Here is a 19,377-nt window from a genome sequence, read left to right as displayed (position 1 = left end):
GTTGTGGTGGAAATTACGGCAATAGTGTGGGACAACTACATTTTGTTTAAAAAAAACACAACAGTTGTATGACATTGAATACCCCAATTATGTTTTGATTATTTTACTGAGATTTTATTCAGAGATATTTTAAAACATTAGAAAAAACGTTTGTTTACTATTCATTTTTATCATTGAAGATCATAAGTCTGGGTGTGGGACAAGCACAAAACGGCAATATTTGCATATAATGATGCTGAAAAAAGGTGAAAAAGTAATCATAGACTACTAGGACTAAATTTCTTCAAACACTTTCATTGTAAAGATAACTATAAAAGTGTGAAATTTCCCCCTTTTTCTTTTTTTCATAAAATATGATCAAGGGACATAAAAGTGCCCGTAGTCTAAGAATCACCCTGTTACCTTCATGCATATTTACCATAGAGTGCCATATTGTTTGTATTTCTTCGTAATTGATGTAAATAAAGTCCATCAGAGAGCCTCGACCAAAACTACCACAAAAGACTGCAAGCTGTCGATGTTAAAGGGGGCATTACACAGTATTGAGAACAGGGGAATGTAAACTTTTGATCAGCATCATTTGGGTAGTTTATGTTGTCATTATGGTTTAAACAGAGTAAACACAGTTGTTTGACAATAAATGGCTTCACCTGTTAAACTCAAAAAAATTCATTGGATTGGATTTCCATGTAATAAATTCATGTAGTCTCAACTAAATTAAATTGAATTATCTTGCATGGATGTGCTTTATTTGAGTTGGGGCTACATATACGATGTATTAGATGGAAACCCTGCACATAATTGAACTGAGTTCATCTAATGAGTCTGGAAAAACGTTTTTGTGTTCTCATTCATATTCTCTGAATGGCCAAAAAAAAAAAAAAAAAAAAAAAATTCTGCCAGGGTATGTAAACATTTGAGCACAACTACCAACACTTAAATCCAAACATCAAAAGAGCACATTGATGAAATCTGGTGTGCATAATGTCATAGAAATGGGGGATTTTATTTTGAGTTTGATTGGGAACATATTTTATGTCCAGAAAAAGTTTTAAGCATTAAAGAACATGTGGCCTTGGCGGAGGTATGCCCTCTTTGAGTGCCTTCTACTTACAATAAGGAGTGACATGGAAGAAGTTGCAGCTCCAAAGCTCATAGTGCAGGCTTGCTTGCAGTTTTGTGTTGACACTAAACATCTGCTTGTGAGTACGTCGGGATGAAACCTCACATGATTTCAATCAGTGCTGCAGTGTGACTCAGTCAGATGACTATCCTGCACCAGTTGAATCTGCACCCATGGGCCAACATTCATTTCTTACTTGGAGTGGTGTCCATCAGGATGAGGTTTACAGTATCTTGCATGCTACTTCTTAAAAGCTCATTTTTATTGTTATGTATTGGTTTAGTTTGAGGATTGGGGAACTTCTGAGGCCGTGGGGGTCACATAAATCAAAGGAAATCCTTGCACAGTTCTGCAGACCAACATGGTTTGGACATGTTTGAAGTCTATGATTAAATAAATAAATAAATGTCCTGGAGAATGAACTTTTACGCGCAGTGCGCAGGAGGAACTTGCAGCACTGTATTTTTTTTAAAGTCTGAACTTTTCATTGAAGGGAAAAACATTGAGAGGGCATGGGTGGGGTTTGGTGAGAGGAAAGGGAGGGAATGGGCTGGGGAGGGAAAACAGGGTGATGTGTGTGTTACGATTTCAAAGCTGGGTGGGTCTACTGCGCTCCACATTCCCAAATATCTCCGGGCCGTGCGTTAAAGCGCTTTCAGGTAATGTTTGTCCAGCCTGTTTGGAGTTTGTAACTCTGACTCGTAGCAGATCGTCTGTGAAAGTTTATTTACACCGTTTTCTTTTCCGTAGTGCCTAAATCCAACTGCAGATTTCCACTGGCGCTTTGTGGAGCCGTGCGGATGTGACTTCTTTAAAAGAGCGCAGCGCTTAGCTTTTTAATAACGGCGTGCCGCAGCCGAAACGCCAAATTACGCAGCGAAGAAAAACAAAAACAAGTAAAAATCCGTTTATGTTCGACTCTTGTGTTAACTGTTGTGTTCCGTCGTCGTGTTCTCGCGCTCTTTTCAAAGTTGTTTTTTGCGGGGCCTTGTGCGTGTAACGGAGCAGCAGCAGAAGCGCCAGTTTGGGAACGGCCAACACAAATGCGCCTTTCTTACTGAACCAGCGCAGAAATGCAGCAGCCGCGCAAAAACTGCCCGATGAGGAGGGAAAAATGCACAAGGCAGGAAACGAGATTTAACAGCGTCATGTCGTCTCTTTGCAGAAAAAATTACAACTTTTCAACGCCACTCTTTCCAGTCTGAGAAGGGGAAAGTTATTAAAAAAAAAAAACTGCAGAGGGAGTTATGGCACGCAACGCAACCCCTCTGATCCCTGTGCGTTTCCCCCCTTTCTTTTCTTTGAGACAGTAGGTTATTACGTATTTGGAGTAGCTGTGTGTGAATTTCCTCCTGCAAGATTATAGTCTATTACATGAATGTGTGTGTGTGTGTATGTGTGGTTGGAAAATAAATTATGTGCATCCTTCCGCACTCCCCCGTTATCAGCGTCCAGAAGAGAAACAATGTTGGTGCTGGCTGGAATCGTTGTTCTGCACATTACCACCATCATCCTGCTCCTGGTGGCCACCATCGACAATGTAAGGACTGTTTTGTTTTGTTTTTCCCCCTGCACAATCACAATTAATGTTTCCTACTATAGACAAAGTCAAAACACAAAATCAAGCTTTTAAAGAAATGTTAACTGGTCGAATGTAAATTTTGCTTATATGGGTCAAAATACACTCATTAACAGCAGGGGTGCAGCCAGGAATTCATAGGGTGGGGGTGGGAGGGACTGTGCTTCAACCACTGTTGTAATAACTGTCATTATTACCTCCGCCAAGGAGGTTATGTTTTCGGTCACATCTGTTTGTTTGTTGGTTGGATTGTTAGCAGGATTACTCAAAAAATCCTCAACGGATTTCAATGAAATTTTTACCAGGGGTGTATCTTGGCCTTACTTAGAATCATTAAATTTTGGTAATGATCCTGATCCAGCAATTTTTTTAAAGATTCTTTATCATTACAGGATAGGGCCAATTTCAACATTTTTGCATCTAACGTCATGAAGACGGGTCACAAAGGCTGAACAAAAATGAAGTTACCGCACAACAATAATTTAGCATTTGTTTCTCCTCATTGAATAAACTTATTGAAAAAAACCAAAAAACAAACTTGTGTACTTCATGCAGTTTCTCTTTATAAATACATTTACTGAAGATCTAAGGGTTTAACCCTCTGGGGCCGACGCCATCGTATACAACGGCTGAGACCAAGCTTTACTAAATTATAAATAACTTTTTAATGATATGAGATAGTAACTTACTTTTTTTTTTGCTGAAAAGTTAACTCCGCGGACTTTCGAGCCACAATTCACCATCTTTATACTCCTCATAGAAGCTGTGTGATGATGTGAGTAATGTGAGTGTCCAATTGGAATTGGTTCACCGTCACATTGTTTTCCAAAATCCAATTGTAGGGCAGATTCACACTTATAAAGCACAACTATAGCATATATATTTTGAAAGTACAGGTTGTCCTGAAAAAAGAGACGTAAAACGTGATTGTGGGATGCAGGGAGAGCTGTTAACAGCAATAAAAAAACATTTATGCCATGCGAGTGAACTGTCCAAAAAATGCCCTCGGGCCCCAGAGGGTTAACCACTGAATCTGAAACATGATGGTAGATGCGTGAAACGACGTGGAATAAGTCTCTTTCCCAAAGGGTATTTCATGTAATGTCAGTGATCCTATGGCCTTGGCGGAGGTTTGCGCTCTCCGAGTGTTTCTAGTTGTAATACTAAATTATTACAAAAGTGGGTGCAAATGCACAGCTAACTAGTATTAACCAGCCAGTATTGGAATAAATGTTCATAATGTCACTAGTGCATCACTCCTTGAATATACAAGTCTATAAATTTTTAGATAATCACTTTCCTGATAATTAATACCATAGAGATTAAATTGAATGGAAATACAACCTTTATTATACAAATTATTTCAATAATAATTATATTGCAAAAGGAAATTCTACTACTGCTGTAATGGTTATTACAATAGTAGGCAAAACTGCTTGGGAACCACAACCACTTTTATAAAGTTGCATTTGGAACTATCTGGAACTATTTGGAACTATCAACTTTCCATTTTTGCAGTGTTCATCCTTGACCCAGAATATATAAGCATGCCAAACATCAAATGTCAGCTCTCCCAGGTTTTTGCATGATCGAAGCCAACCAACCAATCAATATATTTAATGTTTCAAAGCTTTTAAAAACACAATCATTTTTTGAAGCTTTTTTTTTTTTGCATTTAACATTTGAAGCATGCTACATCTTAAAAGCTCATTTTAATTGTATTTTGTATTGTTTAATTAATACAGATATTAATTTCTGCCTTCCCTGTGTTTGGAACAAGACTTTACTTTCCCATAGATACGAGGGCTGTCCGTAAAGTATAGGTCCTTTTTAATTTTTTCAAAAACTATATGGATTTCATTCATATGTTTTTACGTCAGACATGCTTGAACTCTCGTGCGCATGCGTGAGTTTTTCCACGCCTGTCGGTGACGTCATTCGCCTGTGAGCACTCCTTGTGGGAGGAGTCGTCCAGCCCCTCGTCGGAATTCCTTTGTCTGAGAAGTTGCTGAGAGACTGGCGCTTTGTTTGATCAAAATTTTTTCTAAACCTGTGAGACACATCGAAGTGGACACGGTTCGAAAAGTTAAGCTGGTTTTCAGTGAAACTTTTAACGGCTGATGAGAGATTTTGAGGTGATACTGTCGCTTTAAGGACTTTTCACGGTGCGAGACGTCGTGCAGCGCTCTCAGGCAGCGTCATCAGCCTGTTTCAAGCTTAAAACCTCCACATTTCAGGCTCTATTGATCCAGGACGTCGTGAGAGAACAGAGAAGTTTCAGAAGAAGTCGGTTTCAGCATTTTATCCGGATATTCCACTGTTAAAGGAGATTTTTTTAATGAAAGACGTGCGGGCGGATTGCAGCGTCGGCTCGCAGCCGCCGCGACGCTCCGTCACAGGAAAAAACACCTCTGCTGGAAGCCTTAAGGACAAGTTGGAACATCTCCAGCTGATAAACAATTTCTCATATACTCACTCCACTGAAAGCCATCAAAAGCCAACTGGATTTTAACAAATGGTTATCAACACGGAGGTGTTTTTCCTGTGCCGCTGCGCCGCGTCGGCTGCGTCCCGACACGCGGACCCGTCCGCACGTCTTTCATTAAAAACTTCATATAAAACTCACGCATGTGCACGAGGGTTTAAGCATGTCTGACGTAAAAACATATGAATGAAATCCATATAGTTTTTGAAAAAAATAAAAAGGACCTATACTTTACGGACAGCCCTCGTATTGCCATTGTAGTGCTTCATGTGTTTCTAAAGTACCTGTTTGTTTAGTGCTTTGAGTTTCAAACCAGTGACTCGTTTTCTAAAACAACTGTTTTGTTTAGCATTTCAAATGTTTTGAAACAGGTATTTGATGCACACAATTAATTTTAGGTTTCAAATGTTGTAGCAAACTCTTTTCTGAAGATACTGTTTTATTTAATGTTTAAAGCATTTGTAATTAATCATTTTTTGAAGCATAATGTTCCTTGAGTTTTGAGCATTTTAAAGAATTTATCATGTTTGAAATGTGAATTTTGTGACATAAATGTTTCAGTTGGTTTCAAGTGTTTTGAAACAATGAATCACTGTCTGAAATGAAACACCAGTGACTTACTGATTCAGACAGTGATTCATTGTTTCAAGTGAACTACAAAAATTGGTTTCATTTATTTTTTAGCATTTCAACAAATTATTGTCTGAAACCATTTAACATTTCATGTAATATTTCAAGCATTTCCAGTAAAAAGGTTTTTGAAAGAAAGCAGTGTTTCAGAAGTTTTGAAACAGTTAATTCTTTTCTGATGTAACTGTTTGATTTACAGTTTTATGGACCAGTTACTTAATTTAGTTTCAAGTGTTTTCAGACAGTGTTATTCTTTGATGGAATTGTTTCATTTCATGTTTCAAAAAAATAAACTGTCTCAATAAGGCGGTCTCTATGATTTTTAAACAGCTAGTATTTTTGACAAGCAATTTGTTCATTTGATTTAAAGTAAATAAAGCAACTCCCTTTGTTTCTGTCATCTCTCTAAGGATTATATCAAGAAGCTTGAAATCCTAGCTGTGCTGATTACCTAGGCAGACTCATTTTTTAAATGTCATATTAAATCAATCAATCAATCAATCAATTTTATTTATATAGCGCCAAATCACAACAAACAGTTGCCCCAAGGCGCTTTATATTGTAAGGCAAGGCCATACAATAATTATGTAAAACCCCAACGGTCAAAACGACCCCCTGTGAGCAAGCACTTGGCTACAGTGGGAAGGAAAAACTCCCTTTTAACAGGAAGAAACCTCCAGCAGAACCAGGCTCAGGGAGGGGCAGTCTTCTGCTGGGACTGGTTGGGGCTGAGGGAGAGAACCAGGAAAAAGACATGCTGTGGAGGGGAGCAGAGATCGATCACTAATGATTAAATGCAGAGTGGTGCATACAGAGCAAAAAGAGAAAGAAACAGTGCATCATGGGAACCCCCCAGCAGTCTACGTCTATAGCAGCATAACTAAGGGATGGTTCAGGGTCACCTGATCCAGCCCTAACTATAAGCTTTAGCAAAAGGAAAGTTTTAAGCCTAATCTTAAAAGTAGAGAGGGTGTCTGTCTCCCTGATCTGAATTGGGAGCTGGTTCCACAGGAGAGGAGCCTGAAAGCTGAAGGCTCTGCCTCCCATTCTACTCTTACAAACCCTAGGAACTACAAGTAAGCCTGCAGTCTGAGAGCGAAGCGCTCTATTGGGGTGATATGGTACTACGAGGTCCCTAAGATAAGATGGGACCTGATTATTCAAAACCTTATAAGTAAGAAGAAGAATTTTAAATTCTATTCTAGAATTAACAGGAAGCCAATGAAGAGAGGCCAATATGGGTGAGATATGCTCTCTCCTTCTAGTCCCCGTCAGTACTCTAGCTGCAGCATTTTGAATTAACTGAAGGTTTTTTAGGGAACTTTTAGGACAACTGATAATAATGAATTACAATAGTCCAGCCTAGGGGAAATAAATGCATGAATTAGTTTTTCAGCATCACTCTGAGACAAGACCTTTCTGATTTTAGAGATATTGCGTAAATGCAAAAAAGCAGTCCTACATATTTGTTTAATATGCGCTTTGAATGACATATCCTGATCAAAAATGACTCCAAGATTTCTCACAGTATTACTAGAGGTCAGGGTAATGCCATCCAGAGTAAGGATCTGGTTAGACACCATGTTTTCTAAGATTTGTGGGGCCAAGTACAATAACTTCAGTTTTATCTGAGTTTAAAAGCAGGAAATTAGAGGTCATCCATGTCTTTATGTCTGTAAGACAATCCTGCAGTTTAGCTAATTGGTGTGTGTCCTCTGGCTTCATGGATAGATAAAGCTGGGTATCATCTGCGTAACAATGAAAATTTAAGCAATACCGTCTAATAATACTGCCTAAGGGAAGCATGTATAAAGTGAATAAAATTGGTCCTAGCACAGAACCTTGTGGAACTCCATAATTAACTTTAGTCTGTGAAGAAGATTCCCCATTTACATGAACAAATTGTAATCTATTAGACAAATATGATTCAAACCACCGCAGCGCAGTGCCTTTAATACCTATGGCATGCTCTAATCTCTGTAATAAAATTTATGGTCAACAGTATCAAAAGCAGCACTGAGGTCTAACAGAACAAGCACAGAGATGAGTCCACTGTCCGATGCCATAAGAAGATAATTTGTAACCTTCACTAATGCTGTTTCTGTACTATGATGAATTCTAAAACCTGACGGAAACTCTTCAAATAGACCATTCCTCTGCAGATGATCAGTTAGCTGTTTTACAACTACCCTTTCAAGAATTTTTGAGAGAAAAGGAAGGTTGGAGATTGGCCTATAATTAGCTAAGATAGCTGGGTCAAGTGATGGCTTTTTAAGTAATGGTTTAATTACTGCCACCTTAAAAGCCTGTGGTACACAGCCAACTAACAAAGATAGATTGATCATATTTAAGATTGACGCATTAAATAATGGTAGGGCTTCCTTGAGCAGCCTGGTAGGAATGGGGTCTAATAAACATGTTGATGGTTTGGATGAAGTAACTAATGAAAATAACTTAGACAGAACAATCGGAGAGAAAGAGTCTAACCAAATACCGGCATCACTGAAAGCAGCCAAAGATAACGATACGTCTTTGGGATGGTTATGAGTAATTTTTTCTCTAATAGTTAAAATTTTGTTAGCAAAGAAAGTCATGAAGTCATTACTAGTTAAAGTTAATGGAATACTCAGCTCAATAGAGCTCTGACTCTGTCAGCCTGGCTACAGTGCTGAAAAGAAACCTGGGGTGTTCTTATTTTCTTCAATTAGTGATGAGTAGAAAGATGTCCTAGCTTTACGGAGGGCTTTTTTTATAGAGCAACAGACTCTTTTTCCAGGCTAAGTGAAGATCTTCTAAATTAGTGAGACACCATTTCCTCTCCAACTTACGGGTTATCTGCTTTAAGCTACGAGTTTGTGAGTTATACCACGGAGTCAGGCACTTCTGATTTAAAGCTCTCTTTTTTAGAGGAGCTACAGCATCCAAAGTTGTCTTCAATGAGGATGTAAAACTACTGACGAGATACTCTATCTCACTTACAGAGTTTAGGTAGCTACTCTTGCACTGTGTTGGTATATGGCATTAGAGAACATAAAGAAGGAATCATATCCTTAAACCTAGTTACAGCGCTTTCTGAAAGACTTCTAGTGTAATGAAACTTATTCCCCACTGCTGGGTAGTCCATCAGAGTAAATGTAAATGTTATTAAGAAATGATCAGACAGAAGGGAGTTTTCAGGGAATACTGTTAAGTCTTCTATTTCCATACCATAAGTCAGAACAAGATCTAAGATATGATTAAAGTGGTGGGTGGACTCATTTACTTTTTGAGCAAAGCCAATAGAGTCTAATAATAGATTAAATGCAGTGTTGAGGCTGTCATTCTCAGCATCTGTGTGGATGTTAAAATCGCCCACTATAATTATCTTATCTGAGCTAAGCACTAAGTCAGACAAAAGGTCTGAAAATTCACAGAGAAACTCACAGTAACGACCAGGTGGACGATAGATAATAACAAATAAAACTGGTTTTTGGGACTTCCAATTTGGATGGACAAGACTAAGAGTCAAGCTTTCAAATGAATTAAAGCTCTGTCTGGGTTTTTGATTAATTAATAAGGTGGAATGGAAGATTGCTGCTAATCCTCCGCCCCGGCCCGTGCTACGAGCATTCTGACAGTTAGTGTGACTCGGGGGTGTTGACTCATTTAAACTAACATATTCATCCTGCTGTAACCAGGTTTCTGTAAGGCAGAATAAATCAATATGTTGATCAATTATTATATCATTTACCAACAGGGACTTAGAAGAGAGAGACCTAATGTTTAATAGACCACATTTAACTGTTTTAGTCTGTGGTGCAGTTGAAGGTGCTATATTATTTTTTCTTTTTGAATTTTATGCTTAAATAGATTTTTGCTGGTTATTGGTAGTCTGGGAGCAGGCACCGTCTCTACGGGGATGGGGTAATGAGGGGATGGCAGGGGGAGAGAAGCTGCAGAGAGGTGTGTAAGACTACAACTCTGTTTCCTGGTCCCAACCCTGGATAGTCACGGTTTGGAGGATTTAAGAAAATTGGCCAGATTTCTAGAAATGAGAGCTGCTCCATCCAAAGTGGGATGGATGCCGTCTCTCCTAACAAGACCAGGTTTTCCCCAGAAGCTTTGCCAATTATCTATGAAGCCCACCTCATTTTTTGGACACCACTCAGACAGCCAGCAATTCAAGGAGAACATGCGGCTAAACATGTCACTCCCGGTCCGATTGGGGAGGGGCCCAGAGAAAACTACAGAGTCCGACATTGTTTTTGCGAAGTTACACACCGATTTAATGTTAATTTTAGTGACCTCCGATTGGCGTAACCGGGTGTAACCGACGTGAATTACAATCTTACCAAATTTACGCTTAGCCTTAGCCAGCAGTTTCAAATTTCCTTCAATGTCGCCTGCTCTGGCCCCCAGAAGACAATTGACTATGGTTGCTGGTGTCGCTAACTTCACATTTCGCAAAACAGAGTCGCCAATAACCAGAGTTTGATCCTCGGCGGGTGTGTCGTCGAGTGGGGAAAAACGGTTAGAGATGTGAACGGGTTGGCGGTGTACACGGGGCTTCTGTTTAGGGCTACGCTTCCTCCTCACAGTCACCCAGTCAGCCTGCTTTCCCGGCTGCTCGGGATCTGCCAGGGGGTAACTAACGGCGGCTAAGCTACCTTGGTCTGCACCGACTACAGGGGCCTGGCTAGCTGTAGAATTTTCCACGGTGCGGAGCCGAGTCTCCAATTCGCCCAGCCTGGCCTCCAAAGCTATGAATAAGCTACACTTATTACAAGTACCGTATATATATATGTATTTGTTTTTACAAGAGTGAAACTACTGATAACTTGCCTAAAGAGTGCCACCTACAAGAGTCTACTTTGAGTATAATGTTTCTTCACGTACAGAATGCAACTGTTTTGTTTTGTTTTGTCAGAATGCTTAATTTCTCCAAATGTTCCTTATTTTCAGGCCTGGTGGGTGACTGACAAATTGACAACCGACTTGTGGGGCGGATGGGAAATGGTGGGCTCAGCCTGGCATTACAAACAACTGATAGGCTACCCAGAGGGTAAATTATGATTACTGTATAATTTAACAAAAGAATATAATGAGGATATTCCAAAAACTGAAATAGATGAACATAAATGGTGGTGATTAACTGGACAGATGTTTAAGTAGATTTCATGTGCTGATACATCAGTAGTTATTACACACTTAGAAGAATGCTTTGTGTTGATGAATGTTAATCTGAGACATATGAGTAATTCAGAATGTTTATGCTAATATTAGGCGATAATCTTTGTCAACTGTCAACCATGCTGTGAACACAGATCTTCTGTGCAACAAGGTGAATGGTTTTGTTTCTCAGAGTTTACTAGTTGCCGTTTTCTTTTGTTGCATTGCTGCTGCAGAATTACTCCAGACGGTGCAGGCCACCTCAGTGCTGGCCTGTATTTTTGCCATCCTGGCTTTGTTTGTATTCGTGGCTCAACTGTTCACCCTTGCCAAAGGACAGCGGTTCACCTTCACTGGAGTTCTACAGATGATCTCTTGTAAGTTACCCAGAGTCGGCCTCTAACTGACGCACATATCAAGATTTGTGTGTTTGTAGCTGAAGTCTGTCCCATTGCTTTGCTGATGTGCTGAACACTTGATTGTAAAATAACAATGCAAATGTTTAACTTAAATGATGGCAAATGAACTCACTAGAATGGGCAATATAAAAGTGCATTCTAAGTGACTATGACCTTCCAAGCTCATCCAAGGTCAAAGGTCATGTGGCCTAATAGAAAGGTGATATATGATTGTCTATTAGGTGTTTAATGACGGGTGTATTCAAAACAAAAAAAATCCTCTAAAGAAGCTATTCTGAATGAGTTTGACCTTTCAGGGTCACCCAAGGTCAAAGGTTATGTGACTGACAGAAAGGTGATATGACTTCCATACTTGTGTCTTTATCCTATTCCTCAAAATTCCTCAGTATTGATGTGAAAAACATTTGTGCATCACTTTGCGCAACACTTACAGTTGTATGTAAAAGTTTGGGCACCCCTGATAATTTCCATGTTTTTCCTTTATAAATCATTGGTTGTTTGGATCAGAAATTTCAGTTAAATATATCACATAGAAGATGAACACACTGATATTTGAGAAGTGAAATGAAGTTTCTAGTATTTACAGAAAGTTTGTAATAGTTATTTAAACAAAATTAGGCAGGTGCATAAATTTGGGCACCCTTGTCATTTTATTGATTTGAATACATTTAGCTCTAGAACACAAAATTGGTTTGGTAAGCTCACTCACCCTTGACCTCCTTACACAGGTGAATCCAATGGTATTTAAGGTGGCCATTTGCAAATGTTTCTCCTCTTTGCATCTTTTCTAATGAGTGGCAACGTGGGAGTCTCTAAACAACTCTCAAATGACCTGAAAACAAAGACTGTTCAACATTATACAATTACAGACTTTTGATTTCGGTGTACTCGTGATTATGCGGACCTGGTCAGGATACCCCATCCTGACCAGGTCCGCAAATCAATCTCAAGTTTCAACTCTTCATTATTACTGTCATACTGCACCAACTGACATCCCATCGATCGACTGGAGATGCCTGTTAAGTCCATGATGAAGAGTCATCAGGCTTGTTTTCTTATAAAGTTCGCCATTCGCCTGTCTAACTTCCACATAAAATCGACCGAGTACTCCGTCAAGCATCCGTCTGTCATAAGTTTCAAAGTTGGGCGCATGTCCCTTTTCAGTGACATACTTGCGAAACAGGTTGGCTGCTGACTGTGTATTTCTGCGGGTGTTCTTCACATCTTTTTCGTGTAAAATTCGTTTTAAGTCAGTGTCGCTAACAGACGCAAACCTGTCTTTTGCCATCTTGTCAACAAACTGACAGCCAAAGTAGGCGTTGTATCACGTTATCTGACTGGTCGTTATTGATAGAAGGCGTCACTCGATTAGCTAGCACTACGCTGCACGCGAGGTGTACTCGTTTCGCACGCGAGGTCTACTCGGCTCCAAAAGCGGTCAACTCGGCATGTGGTACAGCTCAGGAAGTGGTGAACGGGCCAATCAGAAGGTGGCAAAATCCCATACCATATAATAACATGGTTTAGGGGAAAGATACAAAAAGCTGTCTCAGAGATTTCAGCTGTCAGTTTCCACTGTGAGGAACATAGTGAGGAAATGGAAGACCGCAGGCACAGTACTAGTTAAGGCCCGAAGTGGCAGGCCAAGAAAAATCTCAGATAAACTGAAGCCATGGATGGTGAGAACAGTTATAGTCAACCCACAGACCTGCTCCAAAGACCTACAACATGATCTTGCTGCACATAGTGTCTCTGTGCATCGTTCAGCTATACAGCGCACTTTGCACAAAGAGATGACGTATGATGCTGTAATGCAGAGGAATCCTTTTCTGCATACACGCGACAAACGGAGTCACTTGAGGTATGCTAAAGCACATTTGGACAAGCCAGCTTCATTTTGGATTAATGTGCTGTGGACTGATGAAACAAAACTGAGCTATTTGGACATAACAAGGGGCGGTATGCATGGCTGAAAAAGAACACCATTCCAAGAAAAACGCTTGCTACCTACAGTACAATCTGGAGGTGGTTCCATCATGCTGTGTGGCCAGTGCAGGTACTGGGAATCTTATTAAAGTTGAGGGTCACATGGATTCCAGTCAATATCAGCAGATTCTTGAGAACAATGTTCAAGAATCAGTGACAAAGTTGAAGTTGCACTGGGGCTGGATCTTTCAACAAGACAATGACCCTAAACACTGCTCAAAATCTACTAAGGCATTCAGGCAGAGGAACAAGTACAATGTTCTGGAATGGCCATCTCAGTCCCCAGACCTGAATATTATTGAAAATCTGTGTTGTGATTTTAAGCGGGCTGTCCATGCTCGAAAACCAACAAACCTGAGATGTTTTGTAAAGAAGAATGGCCCAAAATACCTTCAACCAGAATCCAGACTCTCATTGGAAGCTATAGGAAGTGTTTAGAGGCTGTTATTTCTGCAAAAGGAGGATCTACTAAATATTGATGTATTTTTTTGTGTTGGGGTGCCCAAATTTATGCACCTGCCTAATTTTTTTTAAAGACTTATTGCACACTTTCTGTAAATCCTATAAACTTCATTTCACTTCTCAAATATCAGTTTGTCTGCTATATGATATATTTAACTGAAATTGCTGATCCAAACAACCAATGATTTGTAAAGGAAAATCATGGAAATCATCAGGGGTGCCCAAACTTTTACATACCACTAAGTTGTGAGTATCCCAAAAATGCTGACATAAGCACTATATGGAAAAATCCATGTTATTGTGTTTCCCATTTATAGAAGTGAATAAGAAACTAATTTAAACCCAAATCAGTGTTCCTGAGAACTAAAAGTTATATTAGTGACTTAATGAACAGTAGGTGTAGCTTTACTTGGATCAATTTTTTATTTTAGTTTATTTTAAGACAGTCAGTTGTTATAAAAGCACAAGTTGCTGAAGTTAAATGTTGAGATAAATGTAGAGAGAGAACAGTAACAGTCCAATGCAAATATGTGGTCTTATCAACTAGCAATAACACCATATTCTAATCCATGTGACAGACTGGGGATTATAGTTTTGTCATCTTGCCAGTATGGGAAAATAGAATCTTTTAAAACACCAGCAAGAGTTGAGCTCCGTTACCGCTGTCACCTGTGCCAGTATGCTGTTACTGCTTCATTTGCCTCTGCTGACCTCAGCTGACCAACATTGGAGCCTCGGCTAGACGTACCACCTCCTCTGGATCCCTTGGGCATGAAGAAATGTGATGGCACACCAGTAGCAACTGATGCCATTGCAGAGTTACATCAATCTTATTTAGGCTATATCACGTACGTCTCAAGCGTTGAGTCGATGGTCAGCTCTGAGAAGCTACACTACTGTTCTGCGGAGTGCGCGACCAATGCACCTGCCCTCCGATGGCGAAAGCTGAATTACATTCTATAGTAAGTCAGTGGACTGTCGCCAAATGTTGAGCTACACTAGTGCAACATCGCTCCCAGCTGAGCTACGTTAAATTGAACCACTGCAGCGAGCCTTCTCCAGCGTTTCACAAAGATTTTTGACAATCTGTTAGCCAGTATCAGTCACTTAAAGTCGTGTGAATGGGCCCTCAGCCTCCTGAATGCAACACCTGCTGCCTGCACGCATGTGCAGGAAACACTATAACTTCAACAGTTCAATTCTTGAAATTTGACCGTGCCTTGTGACTGTGATCTCTTTACCCAAACCCCAAGCAACTGCACATGAACAATCCATTAATTCTGATAGTATACAGCATGTAATTGTTTGACTTTCACCTTGACTTTTCAAGGTCATCCAAGGTCAAGATTTATATAACAGTAACCCAAAAATGCATCTTCAACCACTGCATCATGTTTAAGGATGCAGACAAATGACAAAGCATGAGTCAATCACTGATCTGCTGGAGGTTCAAGAACCTGGATTTTTTTTTTTTAGTAAACACTGCAGCAGATGATCTGATACCCTGGACTGACTTCAGTGGTACATCATTAACTAAAGCTGGAGTGTATGTCACAGCTAAGTTCCCAAACCCTGTGCTTTGTGGTTAACAACTTAATTACTGTACTTTCACAGTGCTGGAGTACTGATATGTTCCAGAAAACTTACCTTAAAAGGGTGACATCATCTGCAGGTGTAAACACAAGAGTACGTATCTATTAAGGATATCCCTTAACAAAAAACAAACACTCACCCTTGTTAATTTTATGAATATTAAATAAAAATTCTCTCCATAACTGGTACATTTTAAATCGATGGCATTTTACATTATGACTCACCTCAAAACCTGTTTAAACAGGAAAAAATAAATTACTAAATACATAAAAAAACAAAAAAAACAGGGAAGTGTTCCTAAAATCTAACGTGTACTCTGTCCCAAAATCACCCAAACATTTTTATGAAATCTAGCAATAGCTTTGAGTGTTCTTTTCATGAATAAGCATTATTGTCCAAGCACGGAGTGCTTTATTAATACCTTATCATTAAAAAAAGACATTTTGGCATTTGTGATACCCATTTACACTGTGGAAAATGTCCCGTAGGGGACTAATTTACACTAACACACCTTGTGCTTGATTTAAATTGAAACCTAACTTGGTTAATAGTAACAATATTGCCCTAATCTCACCTGCAGGCCTGTCAATAATGATCGCAGCGTCAATCTACACAGCCAAGTTTCACACTGAGGAAAACGACGGTGGCTACGGACACTGCTTTGTCCTGGCCTGGATTTCCTTCGTGCTTACCTTCATCTTAGCAGTCACCTACCTCATCCTGCGGAAGAAGAGCGATTAAGATGTTGAGAAGGTTTTAAGAAGGGCTGCAAGATTTTTTTTTTTTAATTCAAGAAGTTCTAAAATGAGCCGCCAAAGACCATCACCGAGAGCTAGCTAACTGATACAGTGTTAAATTGATGACAAATGCTGTTTAAATATTTAGTCCAGTAATTTGAAACAACAGTGACAAAAACTTTCCATACTGCTATTTGTTTGACAGGCTGCATTGAAGAAAACCATCAATCATGGCTATTGCCCACATGAGGCGGCCTTTACCTGCAGCTAGCGACTGAGTTGCTAAATTATAGAAGAGTGCTCTTTGAATGTCCTCTCCCAAAAATGGAATGCAATGAAATGTTTCTAGTTGTTACTGGGTTCCCAGATGTCAAGTGAGCATATTTGGTCATGCTAATGGTCAACATTAACTACAGTTAGCATGAGTAGCTATGCTAATGCGTTCACATGGCCCATCAGTAGTCATATACACCATGTCAACCTAGCAATACCCGGTATAACTAGCAGTATGCTCCATATCTGATGTATCGTGAACTTTACAGAAATGGCTAAACAAAAGTTTTTTTTAAAACAACCTTAGTATTAACTTTAATTTTAAATGTTGTTAGTAATTGTGCATTATGCCTTACACCACCAATACAACAAACAGTATTTCTTCAGAGTGTTTTTGTAGAAGTTGATTTTAAGGAGTTTGAGAGGAATACATCATTGAGCATACAGTTAAGTTTTAAAGTTTTGGGACAGCTGCTCCATGAAGTAATTGTCAAACACAGAATAAAGCTTGATTGCTAGCAGTGTTTTTTTTTTATGGCTCAGGTTGTTAAAAACTTAAAATAAAATTAACCTTGTGAATTCACAGCACATTTGTCCCCCCGGTAGATTAGCACTTATTATAAACTCTTTCAAGTGCTTATTTAATTCCAATATGACAGTAAATGTCAATAGAACAAAATAGTTCCTTTTTCCTCTTAGAGCACTGCAGTCTTGGCCAATACAAGTTAATTTGCAATCTGACAGCAATGAGCGTGCGGCCTTCTGAAGAAATTTTGATACGTCGTAGTTGAAAATATTTTGTGCTGTGCAAATGCTTGTCAAGCCATTTTCATCAACATATGTGGCCGATGGCTACTGCTGCAGGTTTCCAGAGTCAAAGGGGGAAAATACTGTATCTGTCAAGGTACCATGTTGTCAAAAACAAAACAAAAACAAATGAAAAATACATATAGGTCGTAGTACTTGAACACTGCAAATGACAAGAATTTATTTACAGCACAAGTAGTTTTATTCATGTATCTTTATTTTATAACTGAAGTATATTTTATCCATTTTATCTATGTACATTGTAACCATGTATTTTTGTAACATTTTATACTGACTCTTTCATGTTTGTAGTTGGCTGCTATCGTAGCAAAGTACACCAAGGTTGTACAAGTGAACATAAAGCAGGTATGGAGGATGTTGGTGTTTCATGTCACCATATTTCACAACTATGCTGTAGAAGGATTTGTTTGTAACTACAGTGGAATTTAAGCCATATCATTTATTAATAAAAACAATTACAACAAAAGGTATTCATACTTGATTTGCCAATTCAGCCACATTAACAAACTACAGTCAGTCAGTACACACAGCCTTATGTGATGAGATGGAGTCGAAACAAAAACCTTTCAACAAAATACTGTCTGTGATTTGGATTAATTAGGACAAAGTATTGCATGCAGGGCTGCAACAATCGATTATTGAATTAAGCAAAGTGAGCATCTTTGGGTTGTGGACCAAACAACACATTTGAGGACGTTATGTTGGGCTTTGGGGAAGACTGATGTTTTTCACCATTTTATGGCTCAAACAACTGATGGATTAATTCAGAAAATAATCAACAGATTGTAGCTTGTTAACTGTTACCTGCAGGCCTATAAAATATATTTTATTTTCTGTCTTTCTGTATCTCAGGAAAAGGCAAAGCTGTGTGCAAACCTTTCTTCCAAATCTTTTTCCCTTTTTATTTTATTTTTGGTGTTTTATATCCTTTACATATTGGGATATTTAAATGTTTGTGAATTTTTTTTCTGATAAAATATTTGAATGCAAGGTTGAAAATGGGCAGAATTTATGATTATATACTATACATTAACTGAAGGATAATTGGCTAATCAGAAAATAATCAGACTAATATCAGGGTTCCTACATCTAAAGGAAAGACAAGTTTTAGAATTTCGAAGATGTTTCTGAATACTAAACCAAATGTTGGAATGAAATTTAAGACCAACATTACAATAGCCAAAAATGAAAAAAAAGGGGGGGGGGGACACTATAAATAGCTGAAGTTTAGGGACAAATCTGCCCAAATATTTTTGTTGTAATATAGAACATGGTTACTGGTTTAAGCCACGCTACAAAATCTTCTCTGAAAAGCCAATTTTCATTAAACTTCTACTTTTCCAAATATCTCTGCTCTGAGCATTCTGTAATTAAACAAAAAAAAAAAGATGTGTTGGTTCTGCTATCTTACTTTGCACTCTGAATTAGATATCACCATTTATTTTGATATTTTAACTGCAGCATCAGAAGAAAGTGTATGAAATCCCATTTCATATTTTTAAGCTTTAAAAGACTGATTTAAACCATTTTAATACAAATTAAAGCCTTATTTTTAGATTAACAAATTAAATGACTTAAGGATCCAGCGGAATGCTGAACACACACACACATACATATATATATATATACATATATATACTCAACAAAAATATAAACGCAACACTTTTGGTTTTGCTCCCATTTTGTATGAGATGAACTCAAAGATCTAAAACTTTTTCCATATACACAATATCACCATTTCCCTCAAATATTGTTCACAAACCAGTCTAAATCTGTGATAGTGAGCACTTCTCCTTTGCTGAGATAATCCATCCCACCTCACAGGTGTGCCATATCAAGACGCTGATTAGACACCATGATTAGTGCACAGGTGTGCCGTAGACTGCCCACAATAAAAGGCCACTCTGAAAGGTGCAGTTTTGTTTTATTGGGGGGGGGGATACCAGTCAGTATCTGGTGTGACCACCATTTGCCTCATGCAGTGCAACACATCTCCTTCGCATCATCCGTGAAGAGAACACCTCTCCAACGTGCCAAACGCCAGCGAATGTGAGCATTTGCCCACTCAGGTCGGTTACGACGACCAACTGGAGTCAGGTCGAGACCCTGATGAG

The 19,377-nt window shown here is 38.9% G+C and overlaps 1 protein-coding gene across 1 annotated transcript; it reads left to right on the top strand.

Moving 5' to 3' along the window:
* The first annotated feature begins 1,682 nt into the window (after positions 1-1,682).
* emp1 (epithelial membrane protein 1) lies at positions 1,683-17,730 on the top strand. The gene is made up of 5 exons (XM_034188253.1): positions 1,683-1,782; positions 2,572-2,663; positions 10,759-10,858; positions 11,202-11,342; positions 16,006-17,730. The coding sequence occupies exons 1-5, from the start codon at positions 1,695-1,697 to the stop codon at positions 16,164-16,166; spliced, it is 582 nt and encodes a 193-aa protein (XP_034044144.1). The 5' UTR covers positions 1,683-1,694; the 3' UTR covers positions 16,167-17,730.
* The last annotated feature ends 1,647 nt before the right edge of the window (positions 17,731-19,377 follow it).

This window comes from Thalassophryne amazonica, chromosome 15 (genome assembly GCF_902500255.1).
Source record: "Thalassophryne amazonica chromosome 15, fThaAma1.1, whole genome shotgun sequence".
NCBI classification, from domain to species: Eukaryota; Metazoa; Chordata; class Actinopteri; order Batrachoidiformes; family Batrachoididae; genus Thalassophryne; species Thalassophryne amazonica.
The sequence above is the reverse complement of the archived record's forward strand: the minus strand, read 5'-3'. Positions and strand labels throughout refer to the sequence as shown.

What these genes read in the sequence shown, in the direction of transcription:
- emp1 (XM_034188253.1), top strand. Translation starts at nt 1,695, where the DNA reads ATGTGTGTGTTACGATTTCAAAGCTGGGTGGGTCTACTGCGCTCCACA. An exon ending in TGGTGGCCACCATCGACAAT is followed by an intron (nt 2,664 to 10,758) that starts GTAAGGACTGTT and finishes CCTTATTTTCAG; the next exon opens with GCCTGGTGGGTGACTGACAA. An exon ending in AGTTCTACAGATGATCTCTT is followed by an intron (nt 11,343 to 16,005) that starts GTAAGTTACCCA and finishes TCTCACCTGCAG; the next exon opens with GCCTGTCAATAATGATCGCA.